Source organism: Anomaloglossus baeobatrachus, chromosome 1 (assembly GCF_048569485.1).
Source record: "Anomaloglossus baeobatrachus isolate aAnoBae1 chromosome 1, aAnoBae1.hap1, whole genome shotgun sequence".
In the NCBI taxonomy this organism is placed as follows: Eukaryota; Metazoa; Chordata; class Amphibia; order Anura; family Aromobatidae; genus Anomaloglossus; species Anomaloglossus baeobatrachus.
This window is the reverse complement of record NC_134353.1, coordinates 959,883,687-959,909,059: the sequence shown is the minus strand read 5'-3', so window position 1 is coordinate 959,909,059 and position 25,373 is coordinate 959,883,687. Positions and strand designations below refer to the sequence as shown.

Genomic DNA, 25,373 nt, shown 5'->3' with positions numbered 1-25,373 from the left:
TTCAGAGTTAACTGCAGCTTTTAGAGTCACTTGTCCAATTACTTTTGGTCCCTTGAAAAAGAGGAGGCTATGCATTACAGAGCTATGATTCCTAAACCCTTTCTCCGATTTGGATGTGAAAACTCTCATATTGCAGCTGGGAGTGTGCACTTTCAGCCCATATTATATATATAATTGTATTTCTGAACATGTTTTTGTAAACAGCTAAAATAACAAAACTTGTGTCACTGTCCAAATATTTCTGGACCTAACTGTATATATATATACTGAATTGAATGTCCAATAGGACAGTAACCTTAATTTAGTCATAGGAAAGACCCAAACCCATTGTAATACTTATTGTATGTTCTGAGGATTTCGATAGCGTTAGGGCAATGACAACCAGAGACGAGTTCTGGGTACAAGATGTTTATAATATGTAACCACGGTAGATACACAACGGAACAAACACAGTAGAACAAACACACAAAATACCTTCCCGAAACGGAGCGAAGGGAATTCCCGGGACCACGCACCGGACTCCCCCAGGGAGACCACCAGAGCGAACCCCTATACAGGGACTGTCCAGCAATCACCCCGGAAGGCCTAAATGCGCAGCAGCCGGGACACAAGGGGCAAGTGGTAAGGTCCAGAAGTGTCCGTACGGGATGATAGTCCAGAGTGGTTACGAACCGGAGGGAAACCGGGCAGAGTGCTGACCGAAGATGGCAGACGGAATCCAGGCACAGCTTGAAGAAACCGGGTATGGTCCAGAGTCGGTCGGTAGTCTTTCAGGAGGATCCAGAGGCAATCAGGATTTGGAAGCAGCAAAGCAGGAGCACACAGCAAGCAGTATACTCAGGCACTGGACTAGGCTTAGAGGCGGCCTTTTAAGCAGCTGGACAGGAAGTAGGGCAACAGAACAGTAAACTCCATGTTAACTGAGGGCAAGCTCATTCAAAAGAGAACTGGAAAACCCGGAAACCTGACACCCATTACTCTCATTCAAGCCCCCATTAAGCTTGGGCCCAAGAGGGGGCAATTTGGGTCATCTATTGGCCAAGGTTGAATGCAAATAGATTTATCGCCTTGGTTCCATGACCCCTCAGGGCTTGAAGGAGAGTAATGGGTTTGTGTCTTTCCTGAATGACTAAATTAAGGTTACTGTCCTATTGGACATTCAATTCAGTATATAAAAAAGAATGTTTATTATGGGTACAATGTCCTTTTCCACAGCATAGGTTATCAAAATGCATTTATTCCTTGTTTATGACGACCTTTCGGGATGAGGTTTTTTTTATGGGGGGTTATGTTTTCAGATGTTTTGGTTTTAGGTTTCTAATATATACAATTCTATTTCTAGATAATTTATATTTTTGTCCTGCTGCAATTTGGGCCCCCAGAATGATTCATTGTCTTTATGATGTAAAGAAGGTTTCCTCAAGACTTCGCTTTTTTTTACTTTGGACCATGGATGACCATTGAATAGAAGAGAAAAAGAATAAAAGAGAATGAAATTATATTTATTCAGTGCTTAAATTGTATATATATTGGTGTCTGCTGATCACGTCAAAATTGGTGTGTACACACGCTGTATATTAATATTTATTATCAATATTTATTTGATGCTATAAGATATAACTTCATACAATTTATCATTATGCATTAAGCGTGATTAATTAATATATACCAGTATAAATGAAAAATGCCTGTAAGCTGACTGAATATGCACTAGCTATGTATAGATATCTTTGACAGGCTCAATGCATGCGTGGTTCAATGCCTCTCGATTTTCTAACTCTGTGCCGAATGGATCTATGTGCGCTCCATGCATGCGGTCCAGCGCGCACAGCCGGATCATCGATCAGCTGAGCTGTCACTGAGGTCACCCGCGGCCACCGCTGTATCCAGTGACAGCGGGTAACCTCAGTGACACCTCAGCTGATCGCGCTACTCACCTCAGTTGCTGCATGGAGCTGACAGGAGCGGCGGTGTCTTCTGCAGCCCCGGTCACCTTCATGCAGCAGAACTGGAAGCGACGCTGGACCATCCTGGATTACGCCGGACATGGAGGGCTTTTTGGGGTTTATTAAATTGGTGAATCAGAGAATTTGTTTATGTTTTTTATTTCTAATAAATGACTTTTTCAGGTGTGTGTGTTTATTTAGTGTAACTTACAGATTAATCATGGAAGGTATCTCGGGGAGATGCCTGACATGATTAATCTAGGATTTAGGGGCAGCTATGGGCTGCCATTAACTCCTTATTACCCCGATTTGCCAACGCACCAGGGCAAATCGGGAAGAACCGGGTACAGTGTATGCGGCACTTCTGGGCGGCTGCTGGCTGATATTGTTAGGCTGGTGGGCTCCCCATAACGTGGAGCTCCCCATCCTGAGAATACCAGCCTTCAGCCGTATGGCTTTATCTGGCTGGTATTAAAATTGGGGGGGAATCGCACGCCGTTTTTTTTTAATTGTTTATTTCACTGCACAGTATAGACACGCCCACCGGCTGCTGTGATTGGGTGCAGTGAGACACCTGTCACTCAGCGTGGGGGCGTGTCTCACTGCAACCAATCATAGGCGCCCGTGGGCGGGGAAAGCAGGGAATACGAGATTGTTTAATGAGCGGCCGGCTTTTTCAAAATCGTAAAAGCCGCCGGAGCAGTGTGAATGCCGTGCAGCACCGCTCCGTGGATCGGTGAGTATGAGAGAGGGCTGCTAACTTCAGTCACTCAGGGGATTAGCGGTCACCGGTGAGCCCTTCACAGGTGACCGCTAATCACGACGCGGCACAGACAGAGCTGCAGCATTACAATGAAGTCGGGTGAAGTTCACCCGAGTTCATTCTGATCGTGCGGCTCTGTCTGTGTCTGCTGTCATCTGCCATTCAGCTCTGCTACATGGCTGTCTGTGTCTGCTGTCAGCGGCCATGTAGCAGAGCTGAATGGCAGATGACATAGTAAAAAATACGCATTACACACGCATTACACACGCTAGTAAAATCATTAATTTATTCAGAAAAAGCATCGCACTTTGCGTTGCACTTGGACCTAATCTGAACTAAAATCAGACGAGTTTTTTTCAGCCCAGTCGGACCGATTTTACTCGCATAGATGTGTTTCCAGCCTAAGGCTATGTGCCCATGCTGCGGATTTCGCGCAGATTTTACCGCGGATTTACCGCGGATTTCCTGAAAATCTGCAGCAGCGGCACTTCCAAGCCATTTCAATGGCATTTTGGAAATGCTGTGTCCATGCTGCGGATTTTTCCGCGGCGGATTTGCCGCGGATTTTGATCCGGAAAAATCTGCAACATGTCAATTATTGTTGCGGATTTTGGTGCGGATTTTGGGTATAGAATGGGGGAAAAAGAAAAAATCCGAATCAAAATCCGTAGCAAATCCGCGGTAAATCCGCGGCAAAAATAAGGTGCGGATTTGCCGCAAAAGTCGCGGATTTTCATGCAGAAAAATCCGCAGGTACATTCTACCGTGGACACATAGCCTAAGAGTTCATTTACTGCTATAACATTTACCAGTTTCTAAAAAAAAAAAAATAAATGTCTTCTACCTTGTGTGAACTGTCATGTGTCTAACAAAAGCGGATTTGTGAACAAAGCATTTCTCACATTCTGGACAAGAATATGGCTTCTCCCCTGTGTGAGTTTTTATATGCCCATCAAGCTGTGATTTTCTAATAAAACAATTCCCACATTCTGAACAAGAAAATGGCTTCTCCCCCATGTGATTTTTTTATATGCATATCAAGCTGTGATTTTCTAATAAAACATTTCCCACATTCTGAACATGAAAATGGCTTCTCCCCCGTATGAGTTTTTATATGCATATTAAGCTGTGATTTTCCAATAAAATATTTCCCACATTCTGGACAAGAAAATGGCTTCTCCCCAGTGTGAGTTTTAACATGCATATCAAGCTGTGATTTTCCAATAAAACATTTCCCACATTCTGAACAAGAAAATGGCTTCTCCCCAGTGTGAGTTTTTATATGCCTACTAAGCTCGCTTTTCTTAATAAAACATTTCCCACATTCTGAACAAGAAAATGGCTTCTCCCCCGTATGAGTTTTTATATGCATATCAAGCTGTGATTTTCCAATAAAACATTTCCCACATTCTGAACATGAAAATGGCTTTTCCCCCCGTGTGAGTTTTTATATGCATATCAAGCTTTGATTTTTTAATAAAACATTTCCCACATTCTGAACAAGAAAATGGCTTCTCCCCCGTGTGAGTTTTTATATGCATATTAAGCTGTGATTTCTGAATAAAACATTTCTCACATTCTGAACAAGAAAATAGCTTCTCCCCCGTGTGAGTTTTTATATGCATATCAAGCTGTGATTTTTCAATAAAACATTTCCCACATTCTGAACAAAAAAATGGCTTTTCCCCCGTGTGAGTTTTTATATGCATATCAAGCTTTGATTTTTGAATAAAACATTTCCCACATTCTGAACAAGAAAATGGCTTCTCCCCCGTGTGAGATTTTATATGCATATTAAGCTGTGATTTCTGAATAAAACATTTCCCACATTCTGAACAAGAAAATGGCTTCTCCCCCGTGTGAGTTTTTATATGCATATTAAGCTGTGATTTCTGAATAAAACATTTCCCACATTCTGAACAAGAAAATAGCTTCTCCCCCGTGTGAGTTTTTATATGCATATCAAGCTGTGATTTTTCAATAAAACATTTCCCACATTCTGAACAAGAAAATGGCTTTTCCCCCGTGTGAGTTTTTATATGCATATCAAGCTGTGATTTTCCAATAAAACATTTCCCACATTCTGAACATGAAAATGACTTCTCTCTTCTGTGAGTTTTTATATGGTCATAAAAATCTGCGTTCTGAATAAAATGTTTCTTACATATTGGACATGAATATGATTTCTCCCCCATGTGAGTATTTAGATGTACAACAAGATGTGATTTATAACTAAAACATTTTCCACATTCTGAGCATGAAAATGGGTTTCCTTTGTGAATTATTTCATGTAAAATTAGAGCAGACTTTTGAGTAAAACACTTTCCACATTGATTACATGAATACAACTTCTCCCCTGTGTGAGCTCTTTGTTGTTGACCATCCCTCATGTGGCTCTTATTTTGCTGAATAATCTGTGGTGAATCGGGAGATGGTTTAGACACATCAGCTGACGGATCTTGGGTGTGAAGAGCTGAGGGTTTATCTGGGATAATGACTTGCTCTTCATTTATATTCTGTATAATGCCAAATTCTTCTGTCAAAAGAATAAAACAGATTTTGTCATTTTAAAAAAATAGAATCCTAAAACTTGGTTTTCACTGATAATCTTAGGCCCCTGTGTCATGATTCGCCTCCCTATACACATGGCTAGGGGGCGAAGCCTTCTCTCGGGCCTCACTTCCGGCCCCTGCATGCCTTAAAAGCTGATACTTCCAGTGAACCAGCGCCGGCTATAAGCTTAGCTCTGCTTTGCCTGTGATTGCTGGTCCTGTGAGTGATATCCTGATCTGTCTGTTCCTGTGCCCCTGTGCCCTTGTCTGTGTTCTGTCCCCTGGTCGTCCCTCCTGTCCTGTGTCCTCCCTCCTATTTCCCCATCGGTTGCTTCCTCCGGTACTGACCATAGCCTGACTTTGACTTCGCTTCTGCTCGCTCCTCCGGTCCTGCTTCTGCCCGTACGGTGTTTGACCCAGCCTGTCTCACTATTCCTCACATACCCTGCAGTTCTGCCTCTCAGCTGTGCTGATTAGGCAGTGCATGCGAACGCTGTGCATTTCCTTCCTGGTTCTCATTGCTCTGTGTAGTGTCGTCTGCTGCAGAGCTCTGGCTCCCCCTGGTGGCAGCATTACAGTATAGCCGGCCCCAATAGGCTTTATCTCCCATAGGGAGGAAGAAAAGAAAAAAGCCATTTAATTCTTGGTAGTGGGATCCAACTTTGCAGGATACCAGACTGTAATGGATCCACTCAGTACTTTGTGCGAGCAAGTAGCCAACCTTACGCAGCTGGTGCAGGATTTGGCTGCAGAGCATCGCACCCTGGTAGCTTCACACAACATTCTGCAGAGTGAGGTTTCTGCTTCTGCGAGGGTCACCTCAGTGGCAGTTACCTCACAAACCGTAGGACAGCATAGTCCCACTGATGTCCAACTGACCTCCCTTGAACCCACGGTGATGCTCCCCGATAAATTCTCGGGGGAGAAAAACCTATTTCGGACATTTAGGGAGAGTTGCAAGCTTCATTTCACTCTCCGGCTTCGGTCCTCGGGGAATGAGATCCAGCGGGTGGGGATCATCATGTCGTTACTTAGAGGGGGTCCCTTGACCTGGGCATTTTCCCTACCCCCTTCGGCCCCGGAACGGCATTCGGTTGACCTCTTCTTTGACTCCCTCGGGGTGATATATGACGAACCAGACCGTGTACGGGTGGCTGAGGACAGGATCATGTGTCTCACTCAGGGAAACCACACTGCTGAGCTATATTGTTCTGAGTTTCCGCAGTGGTCCACTGAGGTACGGTGGAATGATTCTGCACTCAGGTGCCAATTCTGGAGAGGTCTTTCGGAGTCCCTGAAAGACGCATTGGCTCTGCACCCTCCTCCCAGCACCTTGGATGATGCGATGACGGAGGCAGTTCGTATGGACCGCAGATTACGGGAAAGAAGGGGAACCATGCGTGAGATTCCGCCCCCTCTACCTAGGGCACCTTCTTTGCCAGCTATGGAACGGATGGAAGTTGGAGCCATCAGTCCGGATGAGAAGGAGAGGAGAAGACGCCGAGATCTCAAGCTGTGCTTCTATTGTGGACACCATGGATATTGGAGGAAATACTGCCCGGCTTGCCCCTCCGCTAAACAGTTGTCGGGAAACTTCTAAGTCTGGGTAACGGTCGAGGAGGTTGCCCAGACTATCAGCTACCTTTCCTATCCTCCAATAAGATACTTCTGAATGTCGACCTCCGGGTCAAGGAGTTGGTCTGGTCTGCTACTGCCTTTATTGACTGTGGGTCCGCTATGAACTTCATTGACTCTGAGTTGGTCCAAAGATTAGAGTTAGGGACAGTGAGGTTAGAAGGACCCATTCAACTCCTGGCAATTGATAAAACACCGCTGCCTCAAAACCTCATTCGGTTTGCTACAGGAAAATTTACTCTGGTGATCGGGTCTCTGCATTCTGAAACGATTTCTTGTTTTGTAATGGCCAATCTCCCTGCTGGATTAGTGTTGGGGTATCTATGGTTAAGGTTACATAATCCCGTTATTGATTGGGAGTGTCGTACCATAGTCAAATGGAGTCCTGCTTGTCATAAAAGGTGTTTACAATCTGTACCTGTGTTCTCCGTAAGTCCTGAGGGTCTTCCGGAATACCTGAGGGACTACGGAGACATATTCTCGGAAACAGAGGCCGAGGTTTTGCCGCCTCATCGCCCATATGACTGTGCCATCGATTTACTTCCCAATACCAAATTGCCCAAGGCCCGTTTATATTACCTTTCGGGTCCAGAAAGGGCTGCTATGAAATCATACATATCTGATAGTATACGTAAAGGGCATATCCATCCTTCTTCTTCCCCTGTGGCTGCTGGGTTCTTTTTTGTAAAGAAGAAGGACGGAGGATTAAGACCAGGTCTCGATTTCCGAGAATTAAACAAAATTACTGTGAAAAACACGTATCCGCTTCCACTCATCCCTGATCTCTACAACCAACTCTCTGAAGCCCGGTGGTTTACCAAACTAGATCTCAGTGGGGCCTATAATCTTATCCGTATGAGAGAAGGGGATGAGTGGAAAACGGCCTTTCTGACGTCAGAGGGGTTATTCGAGAATTTGGTGATGCCTTTTGATCTAACAAATGCCCCTGCGGTGTTTCAAAATTTCATCAACGATATCTTCTCTGATTTTCTTGGTCGTTTTGTGGTCATCTATCTCGATGACATTTTCATTTATTCTGCCCACAGAGATACGCATATTATGCATGTTCGCTCAGTATTACAGAGATTGCGTGATAACCATCTGTTTGCCAAGCTTGAAAAATGTGTTTTCTCTGTTCAGGAAATAGCCTTTCTTGGGTTACTCCTTTCTCGTGATGGGTTTTAAATGGACCCAGGAAAGGTGCAGGCTATCGTGGATTGGGTGCAACCCAGGGATATCAAGGCGCTACAATGCTTTTTGGGTTTCGTAAATTATTATCGAAGGTTCATTAAGGGATTCTCTCAAATTGCCAAACCATTGACTGACCTTACACGGAAAGGGGCGGATCTGCAGAACTGGTCGCAAACGGCTGTCCAGGCCTTTCTTGAGTTAAAGGACCGGTTCATGTCCGCCCCAGTCCTGGTACAGCCTGACCTCGAGGCACTGTTTGTTGTGGAGGTGGACACCTCAGAGGTGGGTGTGGGAGCTGTTCTCTCTCAGGGCCCCTGCTACTCTGACAAATCTGCGACCATGTGCGTTCTTCTCCAAGAAATTCACTCCGGCTGAGAGGAACTATGATGTGGGTAACCGTGAATTATTGGCGGTACAGTTGGCATTCGAAGAATGGAGGCAATTTTTGGAGGGTGCTGTTCACCGTATTACTGTCATCACTGATCATAAAAACCTTGGGTATATCGAGTCCGCCAAGAGATAGACGCCTCGACAAGCGAGGTGGGCTCTTTTCTTTTCTAGATTTCATTTTTGTATTACTTTTCGGCCGGGGTCTAAAAACGTGAGGGCAGATGCACTGTCTCGTAGTTTGGACCCGGTGTCACCTCCAGAGCCTCCTTCCTCCATTCTTCCACGAGGGGTGGTGGTCGCTGCCTTGTCGTCCGAGTTAGAGGCTGAGGTCAGGGAAGCCCAGTCCTCAGCGCCATCTTCCGCTCCAGACACTAAACTGTTTGTCCCTTTGCACCTCCGGTTACGGGTACTTCAAGAGTTCCATGAGTCCGTACTTAGTGGCCATCCTGGAGTTACAGCCACTCGCAGGGCTGTTGCTCGACTGTTTTGGTGGCCATCTCTTCACTCAGATGTTGCTCGGTTTGTGTCTGACTGTGCTACATGTGCCCGTGCTAAGGTATGTCGTAACCGGCCGGCTGGGGAACTGGTTCCATTACCTGTTCCTGAAAGACCATGGACCCACTTGTCCATGGATTTCATTATGGACCTCCCTGTCTCAAATGGTATGACTGTGATCTGGGTGGTGGTGGATCGTTTTAGTAAACAGGCACATTTTGTTCCCCTCTCCGGTCTACCTTCTGCTGCGGCCCTTGCCAACCACTTTATTGACCAGGTGGTTCGGTTACATGGGTTGCCCCTGAATATTGTGTCTGACAGGGGGGTACAATTCATTTCTCGGTTTTGGAGGGCCTTGTGCAGGCGGTTGGGAATTGAGTTGTCCTTCTCGTCCGCCTATCATCCCGAGTCCAATGGGCAGACGGAAAGGACGAATCAGACCCTTGAGCAAATCCTGCGGTGCTTGGTTTCTGCTCAGCAGGAGGATTGGTGTACGTTTTTGCCCCTTGCGGAGTTTACATTCAATAGCAGAGTCCATCAGTCTACGGGTACTTCTCCCTTCTTCTGTAATTATGGGTTTCACCCTCACTTTGGGACCTTCTCTAGAGTGGATTCGGGGTGTCCAGGGGCTGACTCCATCATTCAGCATCTGGGGGAGGTGTGGAAGGAGGTACGGCGGTACATCGTGACGGCTCAACAGTCCCAGAAATGCCAAGCGGACAAACGCCATTCTTTGGGACCTCCCTTTCAGGTGGGGGACAAAGTGTGGTTGTCCACTCAGAATACCAGGCTCAGGGTTCCATCTGCTAAGTTGGGTCCTAAGTTTATAGGGCCCTATGAGATCATCGAAGTGATCTACCCGGTGGCCTTTCGGTTGCAACTGCCCCAGACCTTGCGTATTCCCAATGTGTTTCATACCTCCTTGCTTAAGCCATTTGTTCCTTCGGTGGTGGATTCTCAGACCCTTCCGGCTCCGATACTGGTGGACGGTGAGGAGGAGTACGAAATTCAGCGTATTATCGACTCTCGTTGGGTTCGTAGTTCCCTCCAGTATCTGATTCATTGGAAGGGTTACGGTCCGGAGGACCGGTCCTGGGTGCCGGCTCGATCCGTGCGGGCCGATCGGTTAATTGTGGCTTTCCACCGGAAGTATCCTGGGAAGCCTGGGGGTCCGGTGGCCCCCCCCTTGAGGAAGGGGTACTGTCATGATTCGCCTCCCTATACACATGGCTAGGGGGCGAAGCCTTATCTCGGGCCTCACTTCCTGCCCCTGGATGCCTTAAAAGCTGACACTTCCAGTGAACCTGCGGCGCCGGCTATAAGCTTAGCTCTGCTTTGCCTGTGATTGCTGGTCCTGTGAGTGATATCCTGATCTGTCTGTTCCTGTGCCCCCGTGCCCTTGTCTGTGTTCTGTCCCCTAGTCGTCCCTCCTGTCCTGTGTCCTCCCTCCTATTTCCCCACTCGGTTGCTTCCTCCGGTACTGACCTTAGCCTGACTTTGACTTCGCTTCTGCTCGCTCCTCCGGTCCTGCTTCTGCCCGTACTGTGTTTGACCCAGCCTGTCTCACTATTCCTCACATACCCTGCAGTTCTGCCTCTCAGCTGTGCTGATTAGGCAGTGCATGAGAACGCTGTGCATTTCCTTCCTGGTTCTCATTGCTCTGTGTAGTGTCGTCTGCTGCAGAGCTCAGGCTCCCCCTGGTGGCAGCATTACACCCTGACTGAAGTATCATTGTGCTGCCCAGATAATGATTGTTTTATTACCAAGACAACTCTACAACATGTCCAAAAAGAATAGCAAACTAGGTAATAATTATATCCTGAATGTCATACCTGGCACCACATGCACAGTGTCCATGGCTGCCTTATATAACGCGACATAAGAGGAATTATACTTTATGATGCCATAAAACTGAGTGTCTAAATATTCTATAAAAAGAAAAGGACAGAGGACAGCGGCGCTCCATGTGTGAATCGGCCGAGCACAGCAACCAAAATATGGTCTACAGCGCTCACCCCACAAATTGTACTAGCAGGTACAACACTGGGAACAGCCCAAGAAAATCCTCCAGAAGCTGCTGCGCCGACTGCCCAAGGCAGGGAGTTGATCATGGAAGGAAAGGGGCTGCAGAGCGGGAGGATCCGGGCGCTGCAAAAAGAGAAGACGAGCCAGTGCAAGAGAAATCAATTCTTACAGAATACCGCTCTGCAGCCCCTTTCCTTCCATAAATCCTCTATAAGATGGAAGAGTCAGCAATAGACATGAGCAACCAAGGAGATACAGTGGAATCTTGGATTAAAGGTCACTTTACACGCTACAATATCGTTAATGAATTGTCAGGGTCACGTTGTTTGTGACGCACATCCGGCGTCATTAACGATATCGCAGCGTGTGATACTTACCTGCGACCTTTACTGACCTCAAAAGTGGTGAAAATCGTTCACCATGGAGAGGTCGTCCTAAAAGCAAAAATCGTTAATTGTTTATTATTGATGTTGTTCGTCGCTCCTGCGGCAGCACACATCGCTATGTGTGACACCACAGGAGCAACGAACATCTCCTTAACTGCCTACACCGGCAATGCGGAAGGAAGGAGGTGGGCGGGATGTTACGTCCCGCTCATCTCTGCCCCTCCGCTTTGATTGGCTGGCCGCTTAGTGACGGCGCGGTGACGTCGCTGTGATGCCAAACACACCTCCCCCTTGAGGGAGGGATTGTTTGGCAGTCACAGCGACGTTGCCGACCAGGTAAGTGCGTGTGACGCTGCCGTAGCCATAATGTTCGCTGTGGCAGTGATCACACGATATCGCATGTGCGATGGGGGGCGGGTGCTTTCACGCTCGAGATCGCTAGTGATATCGCAGCGTGTAAAGCCCCCTCAAGTCCATATGCGCACGTTGTGTTTTTTCATGCGCTTACGCAGTGTTTTAAACTGCAGCGTACATGCGTTCTGTGTCCACAGCAAAGTCTATGAGAATTTAGAAAATTCCATGCGCACGTTGCGTTTTAAAGTGCAGCGTTTTGCATGCCAAACTTTTTACAAAATCGATGCATTCTAAAAAGCAACATGTCACTTCTTTTGTCCGTTTTGGATGCTTTTCCCACTCTGTCCATGGGAGTGCAAGCTTCCAGAATGCATCCATTCTGCATTCAAAATACATCCAAAATGCAGCGTTTTGGCTGCGTTTTAAAATGCACATGCAGTGAAAAACCGCTGCAGAATGTGTGTCACGGAAGAACGCAACATGCACACATACCCTAATAGTAACTTGGTTTGACAGCGTTTTGCAAAACAAGCAAAGCTTTTTAAAAATGCATAACTTGATTTAAGAACAATGATTTGCAATAAGAGCAAATACTCACTGCACACACTTCCGGTTCCATCCATTCACTGCGCTCTGACCCGCTCTGCAGTTAACTTTCTGTATATAAGTACTATATACAGTATACCATTGTACAGAACATACTATATAGCATGTCTATTAATTTGCATTTGTGGATACAGAACTGTACTTCTTTTCTGCTAACCAGTACAGCACAAAGCTTGTAATGTAATTACTTGCTTGGGCACTATTCCTACCCCCACTAGGCTTACTTCTGTCCTTATTTTGGGAAGAATAGATTCGGGGTGTATTTTTTGTGTGTATTGTACTAGAATAAAGATTATCATATTTATACATAATGTTTTCTCTCTATAGTGCACCTCAAGTTAATTAATAATTCTATTTAAGCTAAAAAGCAGTATAATTTGTTTTATAATGTACAGTATTTTGTATTGCTGTAATAAGTTAATATAAATACTAATTATATTTGGGTTGTGGAATGAATTGTCTGCTTTTCAATTATTTTCTATGGGAAAATTCGCATTGATATAAGAGTAACTTTGTTTAAGAAAACAGCCCCGAAATGAATTATGCTCATAATCCAAAGTTCCACTATATTTGTTACATTTCAGCATCTTGTGATTAAAAAGAAAATAAATCTGAACATTTTCTCTCCTAGAAGAAAATCAGAATCTAGAAATGTTTTATCCTTTTATCCTAAACTCGTATCCTGCACATTCACTGACGAAATGACGTCAATAGAAGCATCGCTCAAGAATCCCCCCCCCAATATCAGGATTAAATTGCCGGACCCCGGACATCCTATCAGGACACAATGGGTTATATATAAGAGGTGACGCTCGTCTTTCATGTAACCATGATATTTGTTATGTGATAATAACGCTCTGCCATCTCTGTCTTTTCCTCCTCCCTGGTGAGCAGCATTACCGACCCTCAGAGTAGTAATCTCCATCCGCTCCTGTTATTTGGGTTTATGTCTCCATGTTCTGTATCTGTCACACACAGACATGAGTGTAATAGGAGATAATGGATTTGTGGCGCCCTGGACAAGCCAAGACGTCACAGGTACTGCAAGAACACACCCCACACCCCGGCTAGGCACATCAAAGTCAGACAAAAATCCTTGTTGCCTCCCTCCAGGGGCTGATGTCCACACCAGGGGGTGGAGCCAGGCAGTTGGCCCCACCCACCGAGGAGTTCACAGTCCTGGAGGCGGGAAAGGAGTGAGATGAGATCAGTTCTGGAGTGGAGAGAGTGAAGTAGCAGTGGAGCAGACTGACCGTGTCCGGGTACGTGGCCCGGGCACATACAGCAAGGTTGGCAGACGGTGGTGACCGTCTGCAGGAGAGGCCGATTGACGCAAACCGTAAGGACCGGGGACGGGCGGTGGCCCGCCAATACCGGACCGGGGAGCGAAGAGAAGCCAGCACCATTCGGCAGGGCCTACGGACCCCGACCAGGCTTGGAGTCGCCGTAAAACCGGTCAAATCCGTTAGCGAAGGGAACCTCCGGGGTTTCCCAGCAGCAAAGACCCGATCGAAGGCAACCGCTCAAACCGTGAAGGGAAATACAGTCACCGCCAAGGCTACAGTTCCCAGGGCCAGAGCCTGCGGGCAAAAGGGGCTCCCTCAGCATCCATCCAAGCTGGGGAGCGGGTTACCGGTGGGAAGCCATCAGAACCAGAAACATACTACAGGTGCAGGGAAAGGCAGTCACCGCCAACCTACCGGGAGAAAAGCCACCGCAGCCGTCTGTGGGACCCGTCCATCCAGCCATTTGTTTTACCGGAGGCTTTGCATTCGTCATTGGCTGAGTGAGTACCACTGTGCCGTGCGGCACCGCGCTGCCCCCGCAACCCTGCACCTCACCAAGCCCCGACATCCACCTTTCATTCACCCTCACCGGGCCCCGGGACAACCAACCCCTACCCACGGAGGGGGAAAACAACATCCAAGCTGCTCCCTGTCATCGCTCTCGGGATCCCCGTCCAGAGCAGCGGTGGTGTCACAACTTCACCACAACCGTGGGTGGCGTCACGGACAATACCCTCCAAACCCCCCCAAAACCTTCCCCTTTCACTCACGGGCGAGGAGCGCCGCTCGAGTCCCCGGATCCGGCCCACCGCTCAAGCCGCCGAGCAGCAAGCAAAGCAGCCCCGAGCCGGACCCGAGCGTGGTGAGCGCAGCGTCCCCTCCCCGCCCGCGACAGATTCTTAGTCCCTAAACTGGAGAAACCCCTCATCAGCCCTGACAGCGGATAATAGGAAAGAGCTGGAGCTGGTCCTCGCTCACATCGGCAGAATTCATGTCCAGCTGTATTTCTCCTCTATAACATAACTGCACATCCCGTGTTATCACCTGCACCGGGATCACAGATTCATTCACATTTCATGTGTATTTTACATGAAGGGTTAATATACCGCTGGAGAAACTGACACAGCAAAGAGCGGAAAATAGGAATGTGTGACTTGTGTGTGTTATTGGGTGGTCTGTACTCACCGGGGCGGTGATCTGTAGGAATCTCCTCGTTACTCCACTGATCGCCCCTCACATTTCTCTCTGGAGAATTAATATTGTTCAGATCTTTATCCAGATCCAAAAGCTGCAAAACAAAATATTGTAAACGTCCCCGGGAATAATGGAGATAAGATCCGGACATGTGAGGTCTGTGGTCAGCTGTGATCCTGCCGTCTCCACCGCTCTCATTACACAAGTATAAAACATCTAATACTGGAGGAGAAAACAAGACTGAACACAAGGAGGTCACAGCCGTCTACACCTCATAGGGGAGATCTCCATCTACCTGAGGATCCTGTGGAGGAGGAGGAGGAGCGGGACATCTCTCTGGGGTCGTCCTCGTACTGGAGAGACCTGCAGGAGACACAGACAGGACGGACATCATTATTACATACAGATAATTATAGGCCGGGTGTATTCAGTCCTGTCTATTACCTGGTGATGTGCGGGGCTGGGGCTCCTCCATCATCACCTCCTTGTACCGGTCCTTGTGTCCTTCTAGATACTCCCACTCCTCCATGGAGAAATAGACGGTGACGTCCTGACACCTTATAGGAACCTGACAACACAATGATACCGTCATCACCCAGAATCCTCCAGTACCGTCCTGTATAATGTCCCAGCATTCCCAGCAGTGTCACCTCTCCAGTCAGCAGCTCAATGATCTTGTTGATGAGTTCTAGGATCTTCTGGTCACTGATGTCCTCATGTATCCGGGGATGAGGTGGAGGCCCCGGGATTGGGCTCAGGGTTCCTCCCCGTCCTTCAGACACAGGGGCCTGACAGCGATCACTAGAGATCTTCACTACTGAGTGTGGAGACATTAATAATATCACTACAGACATTTCCAGAGTCCATCACCTCCCCGGTCATATCCTCTGTTATTCCCATAGATAATGATGTAATGTGATGACATCAGAACCTCTCACCTCCCCGGTCATATCCTCTGTTATTCCCATAGATAATGATGTAATGTGATGACATCAGAGCCTCTCACCTCCCCGGTCATATCCTCTGTTATCCCCATAGATAATGATGTAATGTGATGACATCAGAACCTCTCACCTCCCCGGTCATATCCTCTGTTATTCCCATAGATAATGATGTAATGTGATGACATCAGAACCTCTCACCTCCCCGGTCATATCCTCTGTTATTCCCATAGATAATGATGTAATGTGATGACATCAGAGCCTCTCACCTCCCCGGTCATATCCTCTGTTATCCCCATAGATAATGATGTAATGTGATGACATCAGAGCCTCTCACGTCCCCGGTCATATCCTCTTTTATCCCCATAGATAATGATGTAATGTGATGACATCAGAACCTCTCACATCTCCAGTAAGATGGAAGATTATTTCCAGACTCAGGTTTAATATCTTTAGTTATTAGAAAATATTTAGAAAAGAAAACAACAGAATATCCTTTATTGTGAAGAGGATGAGATGATTTCCTCCATGTGTAGTGCGGGGTCTGTCGCTCATCCTCTCCTCCATGTGTAGTGCGGGGTTTGTCGCTCTCTCTCCTCCATGTGTAGTGCGTGGCCTGTCGCTCTCTCTCCTCCATGTGTAGTGCGTGGCCTGTCGCTCTCTCTTCCACGTGTAATGCGAGGTCTGTCGTCTCTCCCCCACGTGTAGTGCGGGGTCTGTCGCTCTCTCTCCCTCATGGGTAGTGCGGGGTCTGTCGCTCTCTCTCCCCCACGTGTAGTGTGGGGTCTGTCGCTCTCTCTCCTCCTCGTGTAGTGCGGGGTCTGTCGCTCTCTCTCCTCCTCGTGTAGTGCGGGGTCTGTCGCTCTCTCCCCCACGTGTACGTGTAGTGCGAGGTGTGTCGCTCTTTCCCCCCATGTGTAGTGCAGAGTCTGTCGCTCTCTCTCCCCCCACGTGTAGTGCGGGGTCTGTTGCTCTCTCTCCCCCACGTGTAGTGCAAGGTCTGTCTCTCTCCCCCCCCACGTGTAGTGCGGCGTCTGTCGCTCTCTCTCCCCCACGTGTAGTGCGGGGTTTGTCGCTCCCCCCCACGTGTAGTGCGGTGTCTGTCGCACTCTCTCCCCCCACGTCTAGTGCGGTGTCTGTCGCACTCTCTCCCTCATGAGTAGTGCGGAGTCTGTCGCTCTCTCCCCCACGTGTAGTGCGGAGTCTGTTGCTCTCTCTCCCCCACGTGTAGTGCAAGGTCTGTCGCCCCCCCCCCCCCCCACATGTAGTGCGGGGTCTGTCGCTCTCCCCCCACGTGTAGTGCAGGGTCTGTCGCTCTTCCCCCCCCACGTGTAGGGCGGGGTCTGTCGCTCTCTCCCCCCACGTGTAGTGCGGGGTCTGTCGCTCTCTCTCCCCCCCACGTGTAGTGCGGTGTCTGTCGCTCTCTCTCCCTCATGGGTAGTGCGGTGTCTGTCGCTCTCTCTCCCCCATGGGTAGTGCGGGGTCTGTCGCTCTCTCTCCCCCATGTGTGTCGCGGGCGGGGAGGAGGACGCTGCGCTCACCACGCTCGGGTCCGGCACTGCTGATGCTTCGCTTGCTGCTCGGTGGCTCGAGTGGTGGGCCGGATCCCGGGGACTCGAGCGGCGCTCCTCGCCCGTGAGTGAAAAGGGGAATGGTTTTGGGGATTTATTGTCCGTGACGCCACCCACGGTTGTGGTGAGGTTGTGACACCACCGCTGCTCTGGACGGGGATCCCGGGAGCGATGACAGGGAGCAGCGTAGTTGTTGTTTTCCCCTCCGTGGGTAGGGGGTTGGTGGGCCCGGTAAGGGAGGGATGTGGCAGGTGGGTTACGGGACCTGGCTAGGTGCAGGGTCGCAGGGGCGCAGTGGTACTCACTCAGCCAATGACGAATGCAAAGTCCTTGGTAAAACACACGGCTGGATGGACGGGTCCCACTGACTGCTGCGGTGGTTTCTGCTAGTAGGTAGGTTGATGGTAACTGTCTTTCCCTGCATCTTTAGTATGTTCTTGGTACTGATGGCTTCCCACCGTTAACCCGCTCCCCAGCTTAGATGGATGCTGAGGGAGCCCCTTTTGCCCGCAGGCTCTGGCCCTGGGAACTGTAGCCTTGGCGGTGACTGTATTTCCCTTCACGGTGTGAGCTGTTGCCTTCTATCGGGGCTTGACTGCTGGGAAACCCAGGAGGTTCACTTCGCTAACGGATTTGAGCGGTTTTACGGCGACTCCAAGCCTGGTCGGGGTCCGTAGGCCCTGTCGAACGGTGCTGGCTTCTCTTCGTTCCCTGGTCCGGTACCGGAGGGCCACCGCCCGTCCTTGGTCCTTACGGTTCACTCCAATTGGCCTCTCCTGCAGACTGTCACCACCGTCTGCCAACCTTGCTGTATGTGCCCGGGCCACATACCCGGACATGGTCAGTCTGCTCCTCTACTACTTCACTCTTTCACCCTCAAAACTGATCTGACTTTCCTTTTCCCGCCTCCAGGACTGTGAACTCCTCGGCGGGTGGGGCCAAACGCCTGGCTCCACCCCCTGGTGTGGACATCAGCCCCTGGAGGGAGGCAACAAGGGTTTTTGTCTGACTTCAGTGTGCCTAGCCGGGGTGTGGGGTGTGTTGTTGTAGTACCTGTGACGACCTGGCTTGTCCAGGGCGCCACATTCCCCCTTAGTAAAATGCAGACCGTCCGCGGGCTGCCCGTCCATCACCGGTTTTATTTTTCTTAACTGTAAAAGAGTAAAACATGTGTAACAACAAGCATTTTTCATCAATCATCCCACAACGGGAGGCACATTCTTAAACGTTACTTAACGGTTGTCTATTTTTATTAAAACGGTTACGGCTTCCGCTCTTCTCCCACCCAAACAACCTGGCCCTGATGCTGCCCCTAAGAAGTGGGCAACACCCCTTGACCCCAGTCCTGAACCAAGTTGCCCGAGCGGGTACGGTCTCTTTCAGGGGACCCGCGTCCATGGGGACCCCTGAACCCCCGGAGGATCGCCACTGGTTACGGCAGTGGCGGGCCTGGGCCATCCCTTTCCTCCAGGCCCATCTGTTATGATCCGGAACCATGGAAGACCACCACAAATCATTGGCAAAAGGTGACAAGAGCATTGGCAACTAATCTGGCCGCCATCCCCTTACTAACCATCACAACTAGAAGTAGCCGAGGGGTGAACTAACATCCTGTGCACCGCGAACCCAGCCGGAGAACTAACTATCCTAAAGGTAGGAAAGATGAATAACTCTCTGCCTCAGAAACTAGACAAGAATAGCAAGCCCCCCACATTCAAAGACTGCGGTGATATAGGAAAAACACAACACACAGGTAGATGACAGGATTAGCAAAATGTGAGGCCCCCGCTGACTAAAATAGGAAAGGACAGGAAAGGGACTGATGGTGGCCAGAGAAAAACCCTGCAAAATACCAACTTCCTGATAGTACAAAAAGGCCCTCAGATCACTAGATCTGAACTCCGTCCTATACCAGGTGCCCTTGACATACCAATGAACAGAAAACAAGAATCATAACAAAGTCAACAAGCCACAAACACATGGACCCAAAGGAGCTATACTCCACACAGAACTGCAGGGAGTTCCCTAACAATCCACTGAGGGGAAAAATCCCTACAAGCAAATAACCTGAAACCAACCACAGCAAATGACAAACCCAGATAAACAAAAGAACCAGACAATAAATAAAGAGCAAGCACTTATCTGGGGAGGATGTGGTGTAGAGCAGGATAAAGCAGGCTGGAGATACAAAGAACAACTGACATCCGGCAACAGCCTGCAATCAGACCAGGATTAAATAAGCAGAGAGTTAGCAAAGGAAACACCCACTGCACAACACACCTGGTCCAAGTCCAAACTATTCCTGGCCACCAGAGGGAGCCTCCCAGCAGCCAAAACATAACTAACATTCACAACAGTGCCCCCCCCCTTGAGGAGGGGTCACCGAACCCTCACCCACGCCACCGGATCGCTCGGGATGAGCATGATGGAAGGCGCGAACCAACCTGTCCGCATGAATGTCAGAAGCCACAACCCAAGAGTTATCCTCCTGCCCATAACCCTTCCATTTCACAAGGTACTGAAGCTGACGCCTACTGCGACGGGAATCCAGAATTTTTTCGACCTCATACTCCAGATTCCCTTGTACCAAAACAGGGTCAGGAGGCGCTGCTGCAGGAACTGCTGGCTCCACATGTTTCTTCAACAAGGACTTATGGAAGACATTGTGAATCTTAAATGACGCAGGCAGAGTCAAACGGAAAGATACAGGGATAATAATCTCCGAAATCTTATAAGGTCCAATAAATCTGGGCTTAAATTTAGGAGATGGAACTCTCATAGGAATATTTTTAGAGGACAACCACACCATGTCCCCTACTTTAAACCGGGGACCAACAGTCCGACGCCGGTTGGCAAACTTTTGGGCAGTTTCTTGGGACCGAAACAATTTATCCACTACCTGCCCCCATATCTGCTGCATTCTGTTGACCACCGAATCCACCCCCAGACAGTCAGATGCCTCAAGCTGCCCTGAGAGGAATCTAGGGTGATACCCAAAATTGCAGAAAAAGGGGGACACCAACGTGGTAGAGCTAGCTCTATTGTTAAGGGCAAATTCAGCCAAAGGCAAAAACGAAACCCAGTCATCCTGATCCGCAGAAACAAAACCCCGTAAATAGGTCTCCAGGGTCTGGTTAGCCCTGTCAGTCTGACCGTTGGTCTGAGGATGAAACGCCGAGGAGAAAGACAGCTGAACACCCAATTTGGTGCAAAAAATCCTCCAAAACCTGGATACAAACTGCACCCCTCTGTCAGAAACAATGTTTTCGGGAATACCATGCAAACGAACAACATGTTGGAAAAACAAAGGCACCAACTCTGATGAAGACGGCAACTTATATAGGGGAACCAAGTGGACCATCTTGGAGAATCTATGAACAAAAAGATAAGGTGACAGATGGAAAATCAATGCAAGATAGAGGGCCACTCAAAATAGCAATGAATAAATATAGAGAACTGAGTTTTATATGGCCAAGCATAATTCCAGAAGGAAAATTAATAACTAGTACACCCATATAGATAAACAGGTATTTATTACAAAATTCCACATACAAAGCAGGGGTACTGTTAATAAAAAACAGGTTATCAAATATAAGAAGGTGAAGGGTTAAAGAACAATCAGAGATCACCCTTCCAAGGGCCCGGACAGCGTTAATCAAGTATTCTGCATAGGTGAATGTACCGCACACCCCAAAGGGAAAAGTCACATTGTATGGCCTACCAATTATGTCTAGAGGCACAGGGAAAAGCCCATGGGTTGTGCAGGGGTTAGAGCAACAGCTTACCCATATCAGGTTCCTATGCAGTAGCCGTGTCCAGGGTCCAGTAAAGAGGGGGAGAAATGCCCCGACGCGTTTCGCTTAGTTGCTTCCTCGGGGGGCGGTGTACTAGTTATTAATTTTCCTTCTGGAATTATGCTTGGCCATATAAAACTCAGTTCTCTATATTTATTCATCTTGGAGAATCTGTCACAGATCACCCAAATCACAGTCATTTTCTGAGAGACGGGAAGCTCTGAAATAAAATCCATAGAGATGTGCGTCCAAGGTTTCTTCGGTACAGGCAAAGGCAATAATAGCCCACTAGAACGTGAACAACAGGGCTTGGACCTAGAACAAACTACACATGACTGCAGAAAACGACGGACATCTCGGGACAGAGAACGCCACCAAAAAGAGCGTCTCACAAGATCCCGAGTACCAAAAATGCCAGGATGACCCGCCAAAACAGAGCAATGAACCTCAGAGACAACTCGGTCTCTCCATTGGTCTGGGACAAACAGTTTCCCTGTAGGATATCTCTCAGGTTTATCCCCCTGAAATTCCGCCAGTGCCAACCGCAGATCAGGCGAAATAGCCGAGAAAACTACACCATCATTCAGGATAGTAGACGGTTCGACAACCTCCAAAGAGTCCGCGCAGAAACTCCTGGAAAGGGCATCGGCCTTAAAGGGAACCTGTCATCAGAAATTTCGCCCAAAAGCTAAAAGATTCCCCCTCTGCAGCTCCTGGGCTGCATTCTAGGAAGGTCCCTGTTATTATTGTGCCCCATGTGAGACCAAAATAAAGCCTTTATAAAGTTCTACCTTTTTGTATGCAGCTTCTGTAAATCCGTCACGGGGGCGGGCTCTCTGCCGTCCGTTATTCTTTGTCATGTGATAGGGGCGTGTTCGAAATACTATCACATGACAAAGGGACGTCATTCCTGGAAGCAGCCCATACAGTCTAGCATTTACACTGAGCACAGTGTGAATGCTGGAGAGGTTTGCGCGCTCAAGAGATTATGGCCGGGTACTTGCTGATAACAGTCACAGTCCCGTCCATAATCACTTGCCTGCGCACACGTCGCCAGCGATCACACTGCTCAGTCCTGTGAGACTGGCACTGGGCATGCGTGGGGATGGCTGGAGCAGTGGGCGGTGCATCAGATATGGAAAGGAGCGATGGGGGCGGCATACAGGACCAGGGGGCAGAATAACGGACGGCAGAGAGCCCGCCCCCGTGACGGATTTACAGAAGCTGCATACAAAAAGGTAGAACTTTATAAAGGCTTTATTTTGGTCTCACATGGGGCACAATAATAACAGGGACCTTCCTAGAATGCAGCCCAGGAGCTGCAGAGGGGGAATCTTTTAGCTTTTGGGCGAAATTTCTGATGACAGGTTCCCTTTAACATTCTTGGTGCCCGGCAAAAAAGAGACCACAAAATTAAACCGGGTAAAAAAACAAAGCCCACCTGGCCTGCCGAGGATTCAACCTCTTGGCCGATTCCAGATAGATGAGATTCTTGTGGTCCGTAAGCACCACAACTTGATGCCTAGCCCCCTCCAACCAATGCCTCCACTCTTCAAATGCCCACTTCATAGCCAATAATTCCCGGTTCCCCACATCATAATTCCGTTCAGAAGGAGCAAACTTCGAGAGAAAAAGGCACAGGGCTTACGTTTACCCGAAGTAGCGTCTCGTTGAGACAGAACAGCACCTGCTCCGATCTCTGAGGCATCGATCTCAACTTGAAATGGGCGAGACACATCAGGTTGCTGCAGAACTGGGGCAGAAGTGAATCGCCTTTTAAGCTCCTGGAAGGCCACAATTGCCTCAGGGGTCCAATGCTCAGCATCAGCTCCCTTCTGTGTCACATCTGTCAGAGGTTTGACAATGGCAGAAAAATTGGCTAGAAATTTACGGTAAAAATTAGCAAACCCCAAAAACCGCTGCAGGGATTTTAGAGAAGTCGGTTGCACCCAGTCGTAAATAGCCTGAACCTTAACCGGGTCCATTTCGATAGCGGAGGGAGACAGGATGAAGCCCAAAAAGGAAATCCTTTGCACCCCAAAGAGGCACTTTGACCCCTTAACGTACAGTGCATTATCCTTAAGTATCTGAAAAACATCCCATACTTGCCCAACATGAGAGTCCCAATCATCAGAAAAAATCAAGATGTCATCCAAATACACAATCAAAAATTTACCAATAAGGTCCCAAAAAATATCATTCATGAAGGCCTGGAAGACGGAGGGTGCATTAGTGAGCCCAAAAGGCATCACTAGGTACTCAAAATGCCCCTCAGGAGTATTAAAAGCCGTCTTCCATTCATCACCCTCCTTAATACGGATGAGATTATACGCACCCTTGAGATCCAGTTTCGTAAACCATTTGGCTCTCTTCACTCTAGAGAACCGATCAGACATCAGAGGCAAAGGGTACTGATATTTGACCGTAATTTTATTAAGACGACGGTAATCAATGCAAGGCCTCAACGAACCATCTTTCTTAGCAACAAAGAAGAAGCCGGCACCCAAAGGAGAAGATGAGGGCCGAATGTGCCCCTTCTCCAATGATTCCCTGATGTATGACCGCATGGCATCATGTTCGGGCACAGACAAGTTGAAAATCCGCCCCTTGGGAAATTTACAACCGGGCACCAACTCAATGGCACTGTCACAGTCCCGGTGTGGGGGCAGAGAATCAGATTCCTGGTCATTAAATACATCCCAGAAATCAGACAAGAAGGCCGAAACATCAACTGCCTGAGCAGACGTGGATGACACGGAAAGGTCCTGATGCACACCTTGACAACCCCAACTAGCTACCGACAAAGATCTCCAGTCAAGAACCGGATTATGGGTCTGCAACCACGGAAATCCCAGTACCAAGGTATCTTGTAGATTATGCAATACTAAAAATGTACAAGTTTCCTGATGCGCTGGTGCAGCTCTCATAGGCACCTGGGTCCAAAATTGGGGTTTATGTTCTGCCAAAGGGGTAGCATCAATGCCCCTTAAATGAATAGGAGTTTGCAAAGGAACCATGGGGAAACCACAATCCCTAGCAAACCCAAAATCCATCAAATTGAGCGCTGCCCCTGAGTCCACAAAGGCAAATGCAGAAAAGGAAGACAATGAGCAAATCAATGTGACAGACAAAAGAAACTTTGGTTGCAAAGAACCCACAGTAACAGAAGTAGCCAATCTCCTTTCACGTTTATGGCAGACAGATGTTATGAGAAGCGTCTCCACAATAGAAGCACAGTCTATTCTTCCGTCTGAACCCCTGCCGACTAGCATTAGAAAGGACCCTATCACACTCCATAGGCTCCAAAGGCTGTTCCACATGCACAAAACCAGCAGGTATCTTCCTGCGCTCACGTAAACGCCTATCAATCACAATGGCCAAGGTCATAGTGGCATCAAAACCAGAAGGGACGGGAAATCCTACCATTACATCCTTCACAGCATCGGCAATACCCTTCCGAAAAAGAGCCGCAAGTGTCGCGGGCGGGGAGGAGGGTGTCAGCACACCGCGCTCACCCCTTCTGCTCGGGTCCGGCAGTTGCTCCTGGTGGCTCGAGCTGCGGGCCGGATCCCGGGGTGTCTCGAGCGACACTCCTCGCCCGTGAGTGAAAGGGGGGGGTGTTTGTTGGGGTTATAGTTCGTGACGCCACCCACGGTTGTGGTGATGGCACCACCGCTGCTCAGTGTGGGGGTCCCGGGGATGGTGATGGGAGCAGCCAGGTGTTGTGTTGCCCCTCCGTGGGTAGGGGTTGGTGATCCCGTGGCCCGGTGAAGAGATGTAAAGTGTAGGGCCTGGAGGGCGCAGGGACGCGGGGGCAGCGCTGTGCCTTGCGGCACTGTGGTACTCACTCAGCCTGAGACACGGACACAGTTTGTACGGTAAACCAACGGCTGGTAGGACGGTCCCACAGACGGCTGCACCTGCACTCCCGGTAGGTGACGGTGACGTCTCTCTTCCTTGCACCTGTGTTGTCTGATGGTATCGGTGGATTCCCTCCGGTTACCCGCTCCCCGACTGCAATCTGGGCCGGAGGAGCTCTACACTTTGCCCGCAGGCGCTGGCCCTGGGGAAACTGGTGCCTTGGCGGTGGCGGTGTCTCCCCGGTAATGGTCGGGCTGTTGCCGTCAATCGGGACTTTGTTGCTGGGGGATCTACGTCCCCTTCACTGACGGATTCGGCAAATTGGGCGACTCCTAGCCTTGCCGGGGTCCGAGAGGCCCCTGCCCTGGTGCTGACTGTCCTTC

At 48.8% G+C, this 25,373-nt stretch overlaps 1 protein-coding gene across 1 annotated transcript; it reads right to left on the bottom strand.

Annotated features, from left to right (window-relative positions):
* Positions 1-304: 304 nt before the first annotated feature.
* On the bottom strand, positions 305-15,656 carry LOC142303635 (uncharacterized). Its single transcript, XM_075345185.1, has 5 exons — positions 15,474-15,656; positions 15,268-15,391; positions 15,119-15,186; positions 14,815-14,917; positions 305-1,440 (listed from the first exon to the last, which is right to left on the bottom strand). Exons 1-5 carry the CDS (start codon positions 15,654-15,656, stop codon positions 1,310-1,312), a joined length of 609 nt encoding a protein of 202 aa, XP_075201300.1. The 3' UTR covers positions 305-1,309.
* Between the last annotated feature and the right edge of the window lie 9,717 nt (positions 15,657-25,373).